This window comes from Equus przewalskii, chromosome 2 (genome assembly GCF_037783145.1).
Source record: "Equus przewalskii isolate Varuska chromosome 2, EquPr2, whole genome shotgun sequence".
Lineage (NCBI taxonomy): Eukaryota > Metazoa > Chordata > Mammalia > Perissodactyla > Equidae > Equus > Equus przewalskii.
The window spans coordinates 1,465,470-1,479,424 of NC_091832.1; the positions used below are offsets into that span (position 1 = coordinate 1,465,470).

At 44.9% G+C, this 13,955-nt stretch overlaps 1 protein-coding gene across 8 annotated transcripts in view; it reads left to right on the top strand.

The window, feature by feature from the left end:
• Window positions 1–13,955, top strand: part of OMA1 (OMA1 zinc metallopeptidase) — a 113,963-nt gene that overhangs the window by 83,125 nt on the left and 16,883 nt on the right. For 3 of the 8 annotated variants that reach the window (XR_011537315.1, XR_011537316.1, XR_011537317.1), the window contains exons 9-10: window positions 8,059–8,352; window positions 8,529–9,081. Coding sequence is in view for 4 of the 8 variants with exons in the window: in XM_070609434.1 (XP_070465535.1) it covers window positions 1,611–1,823 (213 nt within the window). In the remaining 4 variants the exon portion in view is untranslated. Of the gene's footprint in view, window positions 1–1,610; window positions 2,061–8,058; window positions 8,353–8,528; window positions 9,082–13,955 lie in introns of those variants that run through there. The other 5 variants (XM_070609434.1, XM_070609433.1, XM_070609431.1 and 2 more) reach the window with 3 other exon arrangements.

A 13,955-nucleotide genomic window follows, 5' to 3' on the forward strand; every position in this document is an offset into this window, starting at 1 on the left:
CTTACACATTCTGAAATTCCAGAATTCCAGTTTTGTACCTGGCCTTCAGGGTCGCTTTGAAAGTATATTCCTCAAAGTAAGAAAATAGAACTATTGTATGTAGAGAAGTATTAGTTTAACTTAAAGCTTTTAGATATTTAAGCCTCCGTTTGTGTTCTTCACATGGACCCCAGGACTATCAGGGGCAGGCCCACTCGGAGTAAAACCTAAAATCCTTACCATGACCTATGAGATCCGACAAAGTCTGTTCCTGCCCCCGACCCAGCCCTGCTCCACCTGACCCAGCTCCTCGTTGCAGCAGAACACCAGCACGCTCCCATCTCAGGTCCTTGAGCTCGCTGCTGCTGCTGCTGCTGCTGCTTGGAGTTCTCTTCTAGGTACCTATGTGGCCTCCTCCCTCCTGTCCTTCAGGTCGTCCCCCACCCCCCACCGCAAGTGGTTATTTTATCATTGGGAGCCTGCCTGGCCGTCTTCCTAGAATTTTACCCCTCCCCCAACACCCATCGTCCCCTTCCCGGCTTTCCTGACTTCCCTGGACGCGCATCAGTGTCAGAAAGTCAGAAGTGGTAAAAACTAAACTAGCTTTTCCACCCAAGTATCTTTCTTTCAAAACCTCTGAGATATTAAGATTTCTTTCCTTAAAAAATTACTATTTTAGTTTTTGTGTCTTAAAAGTCATCCATGTACCCAATTTAAAGAATCACGTAGTTCTCTAAGGCAAGTTACTTAAAGCAACAGTCTCCCTACCCTGCCCTCAACTTCAAGAGTGACGTTTTCAACTCTCTTATATGATCTTTTGGTATTTCCCGCCATATCTGTATATCGTGCTTATATTGCTACTTCCTAACTTCTCAGTTTTAGGCATTATTTATCTTCCCCTGTAGAAGATGAGAATTAAGCTCTCCCCTGTCACTGTCGCACCCTGTGCGTGCACACACTTATCCAGCCCGCCCCCTCCCCGGGATGGCTATGTTGTGATTTTGGTTAAATCAAGATTCAGCGTTTTAAAAACTGAGTGAACACGAGTCACAGCTGAGCCACGTACTATACTCAGTGTTCTGTGATTACTTCTCTTTTCCTGCAGCATTTTATTTTTCCTGGAGTGGAAATTGTCCTGATTTCGATGTGTTTCCTTCTCTAGGTTATTAGCGTCAATTCCAGCCCAGACTGCCCCTGTTACGTCTCTCTTCTCCCAGCGTCTTCGGGCGTCTATATTGTTTTCTTTTTCTTGAAAAATCTCTTAGTCTTTTTAGTCTTTTAGATCTTTTCTAATCTGCATGGCTGTTCTCAGGGTCAATTTGAGTTTGACTGAAACCACAGAGACCCTGTAAGAGGCTTGTTTCTCCCCAACAGGACTTCAAGCAGTCGCTGTAGAGACAGTTGGTTTTTTCAGATATATTATGATGTGAGCAAATCATGAAAATATAACTATTTACCATGAATTTATCTGTGGTTCTCTTTCATGTGTTGTAATTAAGATACTTTTTTATTCCAAAAATATAGAATGTATTCTTATATTTTATTGTTTTGCATAGAGCATGTTAGGAATTACTGGAATAATCTTAATAAATTTGCGTATGTTTATTTCGTATTGTATTCTTTCTTAATAGGCTCTCAAAATTAGAGAGATCTGTAATTGCCCACCACTTTCTGGACCAGACCCTCGATTACTATTCAAACTCAGTGTGAAGCATTTTCTTGAAGAATCAGAGAAAGAAGACCTAAATATCACTGTTAAGAAACAGAAAGTGGATACTCTTCCCACTCAGAAACAGAAGCAAATACCATTAACATATATAATTGAGAAAAGAACTGACAGTTGAATTAAAATTTGAGACACAGGATATATGAAGAATGCAGCAATCCTTATCATTTTTATGTTACTTTTTAAAAAATGATGTTTGAAATGAAAAAAATGGATATTCAAGATCAAATCATGTATATTACAGGTATCTAAATTCTTCTAGCTATTTTTCATTAAATATTGAGGTATTTTAATCTGTTTTAAAATATTTTCAAAGAGGAAAATGTCACAGAATAAATTTATATTACACATTTTATTCTGTCTCATACTTGTTTTTTATTTGGAAGCAGACCTCTAGTGGATGAGAAATCAGAATGTACAGTAATTGTTGTAGAGAGGTTTCCCGCGGAGCCTAAACTGGGTTTCAGAGACTGAATGGTTAGGACACACTGAGAAACTGATAGTCTGAAGCATGCAGAAATTGGTTTGCATTGGGGTAGAATTTTGTGGAATAGGGGACCTGCAGATAGAGAATTTCCTGATCCTCACTCATGGACAGTGTGGGATTAAAGCTATAGGCAGAAGCTGAAGAAGCGGTTTTCATAGGGAGGCACAAGTGGTGCTGTTTGTGGTCCAAGTGACAAAGTGAGAAGCAAAATTGGAGAGAGGGTCATTTCCTTGCAGACAGAGTGTGCTTCTGGTGCACTATAGTCTGAACAGTCATGTCGTTTTAGCTCCTTGACCATATTACACTTTGGGAATGTCTGGGGTTCTCAGAGAAGGCAGTCACCCTGTTCTCATTGAGGTACCACCAGGAGAGGCAGGGGCAGGATGCTGCCCCCAAGTTCATCTCCCTGGGCAGCAGACATCAAAAAAGGGCTGGATGAAGATAGAGAAGCACAAGACACATCCCTGCTGATACCTAGAAATAAGTTTTAAAAATGTATTATTATTTATATATTATTTGTACTCCCCAAACTGGTGAAGTCTGGTGATGTTGAGGTTATATTCCTAAGAGGGACATTTTTCTTGAAGCACATTACAGTCATGTGTTGCTGGACGCTGGGGATACATTCCAAGAAATGCACCATTAGGAGATTTTGTCGTAGTGCAAAGATGGGAGTGCACTTACACAAACCTAGGTGGTGTAGCCCACTGCACGCCTAAGCTATATGGTGGTAATCAGGGGACCACTGTGGTAAAAGCGGTCCGTCGTCGACTGAAACGCCGTTATGTGGCATATGACTATGTATGAAATAAACAGTTTCTTAGAGAATTAAAAGGGAAAGAAATTACCTTTTATTGAGTATCTACTATGAGCTGGGCCCATTTATTCCACAACCCTATCAAGTAGGTTTTATTATTCTCATTTTACATTGAGAAACAGGCCTGGAGAGGTTAGATAATATACCCAAATGTCTGTCACCCAGAAAGAGCAAAGCTAGGTCTGACTATAAGTCTGCTCATTTCCACAACTCTCAGGCCTCTAGAGCTAAGCTAGCATAAGACAAGGAACAAACTCCATTCTCAGTTGTTTGTTAGCTTCCCCACGTACAGCTTCGATACAGGTAAAAATCTCCTAATTATAAAATCAGGGGTCTCTTACATTATCTGCAGGCTGATTTCCCAGGTCCTCCTCTCAGACCCTTCTATCAAAATTTACACGAGGAGCCTGGAGTGAGGCAAGATGGGAGAGTGGGACCTCTCACCCTGCCTGTGACTTCTCATTTGGGGCGTGTCCTGACACTATCACATTTTCTTAGACAAAGGCCTTCCCTAATTGTTATGAAGGCAAGTTCAGAGCCTACTCATGTTTTTCAGGGCTTGTGAGCAATCTCGTGATCTGCACACAAGACAACACCCGGAAGGAGGAGGTACAGATGAACTGGTCGTTTTTTACACTCTAGTGACTGGATGCCCTCTGTAACACATAAGGACATTTGGAGAATGTCACCTAGAGGTAAACAGGAAAACACACCATTAGATTTCCTAACAAAATAGTGGAGGGGAGACTCTAGTCTATTTTTTCTTCCATCCCATTATCACATCTAATTGTATTGTTCAGACTTCCTAGAAAATGTAGAAGTTGACATCATGTCAGAAAGAGTGGAGAAAATATAGAGATAATACTTTTATGGTGTATATGAAAAAGATTTTTTTAACCCATGGAATCAATAAATGTAAAAGAAATATTACATTTCAGCTCAGGGTTTTAGGAGAAATTAAATAGCAACTGGAACGTAATCTATATACATATGCTTTAAGCTGCATATGGAAACGACCCCGGCATGGTCTGCATTCAGCTGCATAAGTTACTGTCAATGCTTTCTGTGTGTCCATAGAATTTAGATGTTGGCTGGTTAGCTCAGTTGTTGGAGCATGATGCCAGTAAATCCGAGGCACACATTCAATTCACTCACTTATAATCCAGGTAGTTATAAGACTTTATGCTCAAAAACTAAGAAAAGTGTGTATTTACTGCTATGTCCCTAATACCTAATAATTTTTGGCACATTATAGGCATTCCATTAATATTTTACTGATACTGTACACTCAACATCATGTGGTCAAAGGATAAAAAAAAGAGGAGGAAAGGGGCCGGCCCTGTGGCTGAGTGGTTAAGTTTGCGCGTTCTGCTTCAGTGGCCCAGGGTTTTGCCAGTTCGAGTCCTGGGCGTGGACACGGCACCACTCCTCCGGCCATGCTGAGGCAGCGTCCCACATGCCACAACTAGAAGGATCCACAACTAAAAATACACAACTATGCACTGGGGGGCTTTGGGAGAAAAAGGAAAAATAAAATCTTAAAAAAAAAAGAGGAAGAGAAACAATCGTTCTTTGTGAAATCTCTGCCTCTTGGTAGCCTGGGCAACTTACACTCTTTCCAGTAATGAAGTTACTTAAACTCTCTAACCCTCATTTCTTCATTTGTAAAACGGGGTCAATAAATCCTACCTGCTAGGTTGACGTGGTGCTGAGAGCATTCAGCACAATGTCTAGAGCTCCAAACATAATACAAACAGCCACAGTTTGTTGAATGCTTACTTTGTACCAAGCGCAGTGCTCGGCATTTTCAAGCCCTGTTGATCCTCACTGCAACCCTATATATGATAGGTATTGTGTTATCCTCCATTTAGATCAGGAAACGGAAGTTTAGAGGGTTAATGGAACTTGCTCAAGATTACATGATGGTGTATTTCTTTTTTTTCTTTTTTTTTTTTAAAGAAGCAGTATAGCTTTTTTTTTTTAATTTGGAAGTTTGGCCCTGAGCTACCATCTGTTGCCAATCTTCCTCTTTATTTTTCTTCTCCCCAAAGCCCCAGTACATAGCTGTATATCCTAGTTGTAGGACCTTCTAGTTCTTCTACATGGGACGCCGCCCCAGCGTGGCTTGATGATCAGGGCTAGGTCCGCACCCAGGATCGGAACCAGTGAAGCCCGGCTGCTGCAGTGGAGCACGTGAACTTAACCACTCGGCCACGGGGCTGGCCTTGGTGTATTTCTAAAGATTATTTTACTTGCAAGAACAGAAAAACCAACTCAAACTCAAGAAAATTTATTGCCTCGCCTAACAGGAAAGCCCAGAAGTGCACTAGCTTCGATGCAATTTAGTCCCGAGGGTCATGATGTCGTTAGAGCGATGGCTTGTTTTCTCTGCAGTTTTTCTCGGCTCTGGCTTCACTCTTCGCTGATGTTTTCAAGGTGGCTGCCCGCAACTCCTAGGGTCACCTCACATCCAGGTGGGGAGAGGACTCACCTTGAAACTGTTGAAACAAAGCCTTCAACGCTAACTGCACCGTACAGGGTGCCCCGGACGCAACCACTCCAGCAGGGGGTGGGATTATTCTGACTGGCTGGAGCCCAGGATGGATACGGTCGAGACGGAGCAGCTACAGCATGGGGGAAGATGTGCAACCACGGGGGCTAAGGAACTGCAATAAGAACCTGTTACATTTGTCCTCTTTCACCAGGTAAAGAAACAAGATAATTCCCCGAAGATTTGGGCTGAAATGATATTTAATTTGAGCAAAAACAATAGCATAAATCTTATGTTGACATGATAGTAAATTTGCATTTGTGTATTTGGTTTACCATTTACAAGATATTTTTTCCTGACCTAAATTATCTCATACCCTCAAACCCAACCCAGGAGATTGGAAGGACAAGTGTATTTACTCACAGGGGAGAAAACTAGTGCTTGGAGGGTTTCGGAAGTTATTGAAGGATGCATTTCGAGTAAACAGCTGAACTGAGACTGGAAGAAGGGTTCATTGATCTGTAACCCAGTGCTCTTTCAGGAATACCACATTCTTTGGAAAGGAAAGTATTACCTCCATTTTTTATCTGGAAACCGAAATTCAAAGATATTAGGCAACTCTGTGCCAAGCACTACTCAACAGGTATGAGATTCAGACTCATCTTCTGACTCCAGAATCTGTGCCCCTCACCTATTTACTACTTCAGTTCGCAAATCTCAGAATGGAAGTGGGCATGGAAAGAAAGCATTCATGTCCCTTCACTCCTCGCTTGTGAACAGCAGGGCCAAAACCCTCCTTTCCCTTATGTAAGAGTACTCATTTTAATACCACATGACAGGTGGTACAACAGCCATTTAAAGTATATTCATGTACGTGAAGGATAAAATTTCTGTTACTCATCTCATAATGCGTTTTTATTGACACCTAGAGTTCCTTAATCTGTGGTGAGAAATCTCTCTCACTTCATTACTGAAAGAAGCTCTGCGAGAGTACCACCCCTTTACACCTTGCCCCCTGACTTCCATCAGAAAACCCACAGCCCTCAAGGTGGGCTGGCGGCTCCTGGCCTTTTAATCACAAGGACTCCTTTTCCGTTACCTGGCTCCCTCTGCGTGGACTTTACTCCACAGAGTTCTCCTTGTCCTGAAAGCTTGGAGTGTCTAGACCCGTGGCCAGGCTCTTGCTGCACTGGCTGTTTAGGAGCTGAAGTGGTTGGGCTTGGGGCGTGTGTCACAGTGTGGTCCTGCTTCCAGGTCTCAGAAGTTCTGTGACATCGTCCAAGACCAATCAGGACCTCTGATCATCAAGTGATGTCTGGTGTTACCAAGATTCCAGGCAAAAGAAAGATTTGTGATTTGACTAGTCTGGGTGGCCTAGTTAAGTGAGAGAAAATATAAAATTTTTGGTTAGGCTCTTTGAAATATTAAGCATACCTAGTAGATTCCAATACCATCTTTACAGACCACAGGGACTGGGACCTCATGCTGGGCAGCATGCGTTTAAGATCAGATTTGCTTTTTTTTCTCTCCAGAATATAAAAGAAAATAAAATTAACATGTATTGATTTTGACCACTATGTCAAAGTATAACCATGTTTCTGTCACTGAGGGATGATGGATGGTCAGCTTAAGTGTTCTGTTGTTTTACATTTAAGGATATATTTTTAAAAATTAAGTATTGTTTTTGCGCAGAAACAAGTTGAATTTATTTTTTTCGACATCAGCTGTTCCCTCTGATGTTACAGTAGCCTTGAGAGAATCAAGGGCAATGTGACTAGTCTTATTTTTGCTTTGGGAAATGGGATAGTAACATTTGCCCTGCCTGCTTCCCAGGATTACTGTGGGTTTTAAATATAGTAACAATGTGAATGCTCTGTACAACATCCAAAATGCTGTACCCGTGCTGACTCTTATGTTCTAGCATTGTCTTAGTCTGGGCTATAAGATTATTAGGAGAGGTCATTTCCAAAACGATGACCGTTTGCCTGATCTCATACAACCCAGAATTGATGATGTTCTGCTCTTACTTAAGTGTGAGGAAAAGGGAAACTTATTTGTAGCACGTTTTGTTCTAGTCTGATTTATGAGTGTGTGTGTGTGTGTATGTGTGTATAACCTAGTTATTCTATTAATGCTGTTACGGTCCTGGTCGAGAGAGTGTTCCTGATTTCCATCAATTTCTACATTCTGAGGCTTCGATCTAGAGAAGTGGGGTCAACCTCTTCCTGAATGGCAAGCCCATTCTCCAGATGGTGGACTGGGAGAAGGGCAGCTAATGTTCCTTGAGCCCTACTAAGGACAACATGGCACACGTTTCTCTCCTTTTCATCCTTGCAGCAGCTCTCCAAGGCGTGGCTTATTCTAATTTACAGATAAGGACGTGGAGGCTCACAGGACTGTATAACTTGGCCGAGCTCGCACAGACCATCCAGGAATTTAGCTAGGTTTGTGGGACTCAAAGCTTTTACTGACTTTCACTTTCTCTCACACACAGAAAATGAGAGCAATTCTCAGGGCAATATGGGAAACATTGATTTGGGGTCCTTCCTTTGTTCTAGAGCCCGAGGCTTTTCTCCTGCTCCATAATCCCTGAAACTTTCCATGATCTCATCTCTCAACACCATCCCTCAACCCTCACCTCCTGCACTGAGCCAACCAGCTGACTGAGAAGTGTTCATGACAAAGGCCCAGCAGCTCTCAGGAGCACGAATTGGCACATCGTCAGCGCTCCATGAATTCAAGTCCGAAGACAGAAAGAATGAGTGATGTGTGAATGAAGACAGAGAAGCAGCAGCAGGAGTTATTGGAATGCTTGAGAGAGTTTCCCAGTGAACTTTATAAAATAGTGAAGGGTAAGCCTTACCCCCATGCTCATGGGTATTTCTGGTCACCTCCTCCCAGTGCCCAGGGCTTTGTGAGCTTCGCCTCTGCCCACAAACACTCCGTGGCAGGGTGCAGAAAAACCCCACCAGTTCTGCACCCTCCAGTCACTCACTCACCCTACTTTCTGCTTTATTCTTCTTTCTAGGACTTACCTCCATCTGAAATCAGAGACTCCTTTGGTTCCACGGCTACTCAAAGTCATTCGGGGCGGCTTTGATGGGAGCTAATCCCAGTAGCTAACTCGTCCTCCCGAGGGAATGGATCTAGGAAGCCACTGAGGATTCGAGGTCTAAAGGTCCAGGTTCAACCCCTGCCTTCCTCCCCAGCCATGTGATGGAGCACGCCCCTCTCCTCTCAGAACCTCTGCGAATCCTCACCAGCTGGTCGTGGAAAAGCAAAGCTCTACCACCACAGCTGCCAGGTGGTACTGCACGCCCGCCATTGGCTTGGGAGGTCCTTGAGAGCAGGAGCTCTGTCGCAGTAGTGGTTTTTTATCCTCGATCCAAAGCACTGCTCAATACATGTTTCTTAAAGCAATAAACAGAATGGTCCTAGCATTACCTTTCAACGTTGTCCAGGCAAGTGCTCAGTGTGCCTCCCTGGTCCTACCGGACAGGCTCGATTTCTTCTCAGGTTTGCCCCGAGGAGCTCAGTCCCCACAGCCAGGCCAACCTGGATTTGAAGCTGGCTCATTCTGGGTAAGTGACTTTCCTCTGTGAGGCTCAATTTTCTTCCTCTGGAAAATGGAGATAGTAGCAGTTGACGTTTCGTGGGGTCATGTGAGGACCACATCTATGCTCAGCCATTTCCTTGTGTGTGGCGAGCACACATCACGAGTGAGCGTCAGCATCGCTGGGCAGCCCACGCCCGCTGCAGCAGCCGTGGAGTGGTCCAGAGCTCTTCTCGCCCTCTGCTTTCTTCTCTACTGAGGGGTTTCTCTGGCACCACAGGGTCTTGCTCAGCCACAGGCAGGGGTGCCCCAGAGGTGCAGGGGGTCAGCTCCCCCAGGGTGTCCTACAACCAGTGGGGATCAGAGTCAGTGGGTAAATGCCTCACCCTCTGGGGTGATTCTGGAGTGTGTTCCACAGTTTGTTGGAGGGCCCCTGTGGACTGAGCCCGTTGCCCACAGCTCTCACCCACTCATTCACGCATGCTGTATTTGCAGACTGTATTTCTCTCTTTGTCCCCTTCCTCACGTGTGCTTCCTGAGATCACCACCAAATAAATGGCCCAGTGCCCACCCATCCTATCCTAATGCCTGTCTTAGGGCCTACTTTTAGGGGAACCCAAACTGTGAAGTTAGCTATCAAACTTATTATTATTATTATTGATCCCCATAGTAACACCACTTAAGAGATGGAGAAACTGAAGTTAAGAGAGGTGAAGTAATTGGCCCGTGGTTACACAGCACAGGGTTCTGATAATCCTTACCTCTCAGGGTTGTTTTGAGGAAGTAATAAGTCACCTATCAGATATAAATGAGCTTTGCAAACTGCAGTATTGGGCACGAGTTGCTTCTTGTCCCTTCCTAGTGCCACCTCTTCTAATGATGGTGACATAGAAAATGACCCTCCGATACCCAGAGCAGCCATAAACATTCCCAAGTGTGACAGCTCACTGTTCCTTTCTCAGGCCACATAATTGGTCACAGCGCAGCCGCACAGTCTGAGCCCGTTATCCGTGATTCATAGGCTCTGGAGCCGGTGTGACCCTAGTGCACCCACGCAGTGGGAGTTTGGACTCGGAATTCACAGTCCAGGCATAAAGTGGTGTTTACACACACGTGACAGCTCGTCTGCGGGCAGGGGAAGTTTATTTAACAGCTGGAACAGATTGCAGAGTAACACTCAACAGCCTCGTCGGGAACATAGAAACCTCAGGAGTCGAGATGTGGAGGCAGCGCGGGCTGGGAAGACACACAGTCTCGGGGAAGCCTGCTCCACGCGCTCAGACTCTCTGCTGGGATGTTCAGCTTGGATTGTTCCGGAGATGCAGTCCCAAGGGCTCAGCAAGACCAGTCACTGACAGTAAGATCAGTAACCAGAGCAATAACAAGAGCTGCCGATCATCACTGAATGAATAAGGGATCCCCTCGTACAGGCCACGCCCTGAAGCACCGGACAGGCAGGAGCTGGCTTGATGCTTGCGATGGTTCTTTGAGGCAGATATGGTTGTCCCACTTTATACATGAATGAAGAAACTGGAGCCCAGGGAGCTTGAGTGACTTGATCCAAACAGACCCCATGGTTTGGACTACCTCGCCCTTCCAAGCTCCTGGGCCCCAGACTTAATGCCATCTGGGGGTGTGAGGTGTTGGTAGGTTGGCTGTTTCGCTGGTTGGTTGGTTTTAATGTGTGAAAATACAGTGTGATGTGGAGAAAAGTCTTTTGAATCAGGTAGACCTTAGACAAATCACTTCATTTTCCCAGGATTAATTTCATTCCTACCCAACATTCGGTAATGTCTGCTTCACAGAGCACCCATGAGAAGGTAGTGGGTTTAGGCTTGTAGGTGTCTGCCACATGGTAACTGAGCACTGCTTGGCGCTGCTCTTTCCCTTTCACCCTTGTCCACTTACTTCCAAAGATGATTTACAAAGGAAAGTTGGGAGCCACCATCTGAGAGGAGAGTGACTCCTTGCCAGGCCTCAAATTGTTTAAGAGATTCTTTTGTAAGGCAGAGAATGTCAAGAGACAAATATAAGAAGGGTTTTTCATCAGTCTTTTGTCTTCTACTCAAGGAAACATTAAGTAGTATTCAGGCATTCTCTGCCCTGCTGTCTGCCTTCTGCTGGGGTGGTCTCTCTCTCTGAACTATTTCAAATGTCCCAGCAGAGCTGGAGAGCTCTCCTCACCCCATTGACACGTGAAGGGCACATAGAGCTTCCATGGGCAAGTCCAATGACCACAACTGGTCACAGACTCTCTCCCTTGAACCGGCTGCCTCTCTTTTTTCACCCAACACAGTGATAAGATGTCATTCAGGCTAAGTTTCTAAGTGAGACTTATGGAAAGTAATAATGATAAAAATAAAGCAAGACATGGAAACTAAGACTAAAGTTATGTCAGAGCCAAATATACCAAGGACAGGAGGGGACTGCTTCTGAGAGAAGATGGTATGGTTAAGACAGATGACACAGAAAGAACCATTTTACTCCTAGTCAAGACTGAGGCTAATGGTCACACAAGTTGCACACTGCACCCCTCCGGAGGGCACCATCCCCCCAGACGGGGATGTGAATAACAGCCGTGGAGACACGCAGCAAGGCAGCCCTGCCTGTGATGCTGCTGTCCTGTTCCTCGGGAAGCATGATCTTCAAGGTACAACACAATTAAGGGTGAACTGAAGTTCCAGGTGAGAGAAGAGATGTCAGAGAGAACCTGATTCTTTTATTAATGTCATAATAGTAGTATGCAATAGTGATACTTAACACTTACGGAGTAAAGTGTGTCAGGGACGCCCCCAAGCCCTGAGCATATATTACCCCGTTTTACCCTCAACTGCAGTACTGTTGCTACCCGGCCGACAGCCATTCTTCCACTTCCCTTTCAGCAAGCTTCATTTTGTTTGAATGGCAGCCCCTGCCTGAGGGGGTAAGTCATGACTGTCTAAGTCAATCATGGCAATGCTATCCCCCTGAGCCAGTGATTGGTCCTTGAGTAGGCATGTGACCAGATCTGGCCAATGAGAAATAGAGGAAACTCTAATATTTTCCAGGGATTGCAAATATTTTAGAGAGAGGCCACAGAGAAGGCTGTTTGTTTGTTTGTTTTAAACCTGTGTTTTCTATTCCTGCTTTGCATACATTATGTTAATATATGATGCTTCTTGCTGCTGTGGTCTTCTAATGAGCTTGAGAGAAGGTCAAGAGAATTGTGGAGATACCAACATAGCACCCTAACGTCACCTTGTTGCTGAGCCAACACGGGCCCTGCCTCCCCTGAAACCTTTGGTGAAGTGAGATAATTAAATGTCTTTACTGTTCATGCCACTATTAATTGAATATTCTCTTACTTGCACCCAAAAGAATTCCTATTGATAAAATATTATTGCTTCCACTTTACCAATGAGGTAACTTTCCCCATGTCACACAGTTAGTAAGTGGAAAGGCCAGGTTTCAAGCCGGGTCTGTCTGAGCCTAAGCTTTTCACCGCTCCTCCTCTGCCTGGGGCCGAGGCTCAGGTCGAGGGGAGCTACAGACCAGGGCAGGGTGCTGGCTCAAACAGAGAAGAAGTGCTCTCGACAGTGGACGGCTCTCCCGGGTAGGGAGCTCTCAGCCACTGGAAATGTCCAGGCAAAGACAAGACTACCATTCATAAGCATTGTTGCAGAGGCGAGTCAGGCTCTGAGCAGGCGGAAGTGAGGAAGATGAATTGTGAGTGAGAGGCAAGTGTTCCATGAATGTGTTCTGGAATAGAACCAAATGGACTCAGAGACTCGGTGAAAAAGAAGTTACAGCCTTGGCTAACCGGGTTTTCACTCTGAGATAGCGTCTCAGGCATCTGCACTAAGGAGTGGGTGTGATGACCGGCGGCCACCGAGGGCGATGGCGTGGTGACGTGTAAAGGTCAGGTCTGCGTCTACGTCAGAGGCCCAGCTCTGCTATTTCTGGCCTGTGACCCTCAGCTTCCCCTTCGTCAAATGTGGAGAATGGACTTGGTGTACTTCACAGGCCACTGTGAGAATTAAATGAGACGATTATACACTTCCACAAACATCCACTGATGCGCCTGGCCTTCTGCTGAATCCTGATGTCTGTGTAAGCTATACAGAGTTTCCCAAATTTAAATATTAAGCATTTTCCTTTTTTTAAAAAATTTTCCAACTCCTCTCTCCTTCCTACCCCACCGACAGAACCAAAAAAGGATCCCATTCATCTATTTTGAAATAAGTCAAGCTCTGATCCAGGCAAATAGAAGAAATGGCTCCAACGGACAGTTTCCAGCAAGACAAATTCCCCAGTGGCTGCTCTCTGCCACCACTCAATAATGGCGTTTGCCGTAAATTGGAGAGCCTCTTTATCAAGTGCTTGGAAGCGCGTGGGACGCTTTAGCCCTAGAGTGACATTAATCACAAACGCTGCTTTGGAAAGAGTGATGGGCGTGAACAGGAAGGTTCAGTGGAGACCATTTCCACTCCCCCCGATGCCGTGGAGAGCCGGGGTTTGCAGAACTGGGGCTCTAAGTGTTCAAACATTTCTCAGTTTGAGAAAAATTATTGCGTCCAAGAATTGGTTTCTATTACCCTAATAATGGCCTAGAGGGGCAGGCGAAGGAACTAATGTCTTTTAAAGAACCTACTATGTGTGCCAGACACTATGCTTACATCATCTCTTTTAATCCCCATAACAGCTCCACAAGATAGGTCTGGTTATCCTCATTTGATGGATGAGGAAAGTGAGGCCTAAGGCAGCGGAATGACTTGTACAAGTGACCAGGTGCAGAGGTGAGAGTGAAACGCAGGTCTGTGTGACTCCAAGACCTCACCACACAGCCTCTCGGAACCTGGACTGCAGATCCCCAGCAGCAGAGTTCAGTGTAGACACAAGAAATGAGTGGAGTTGGCTGGCTGA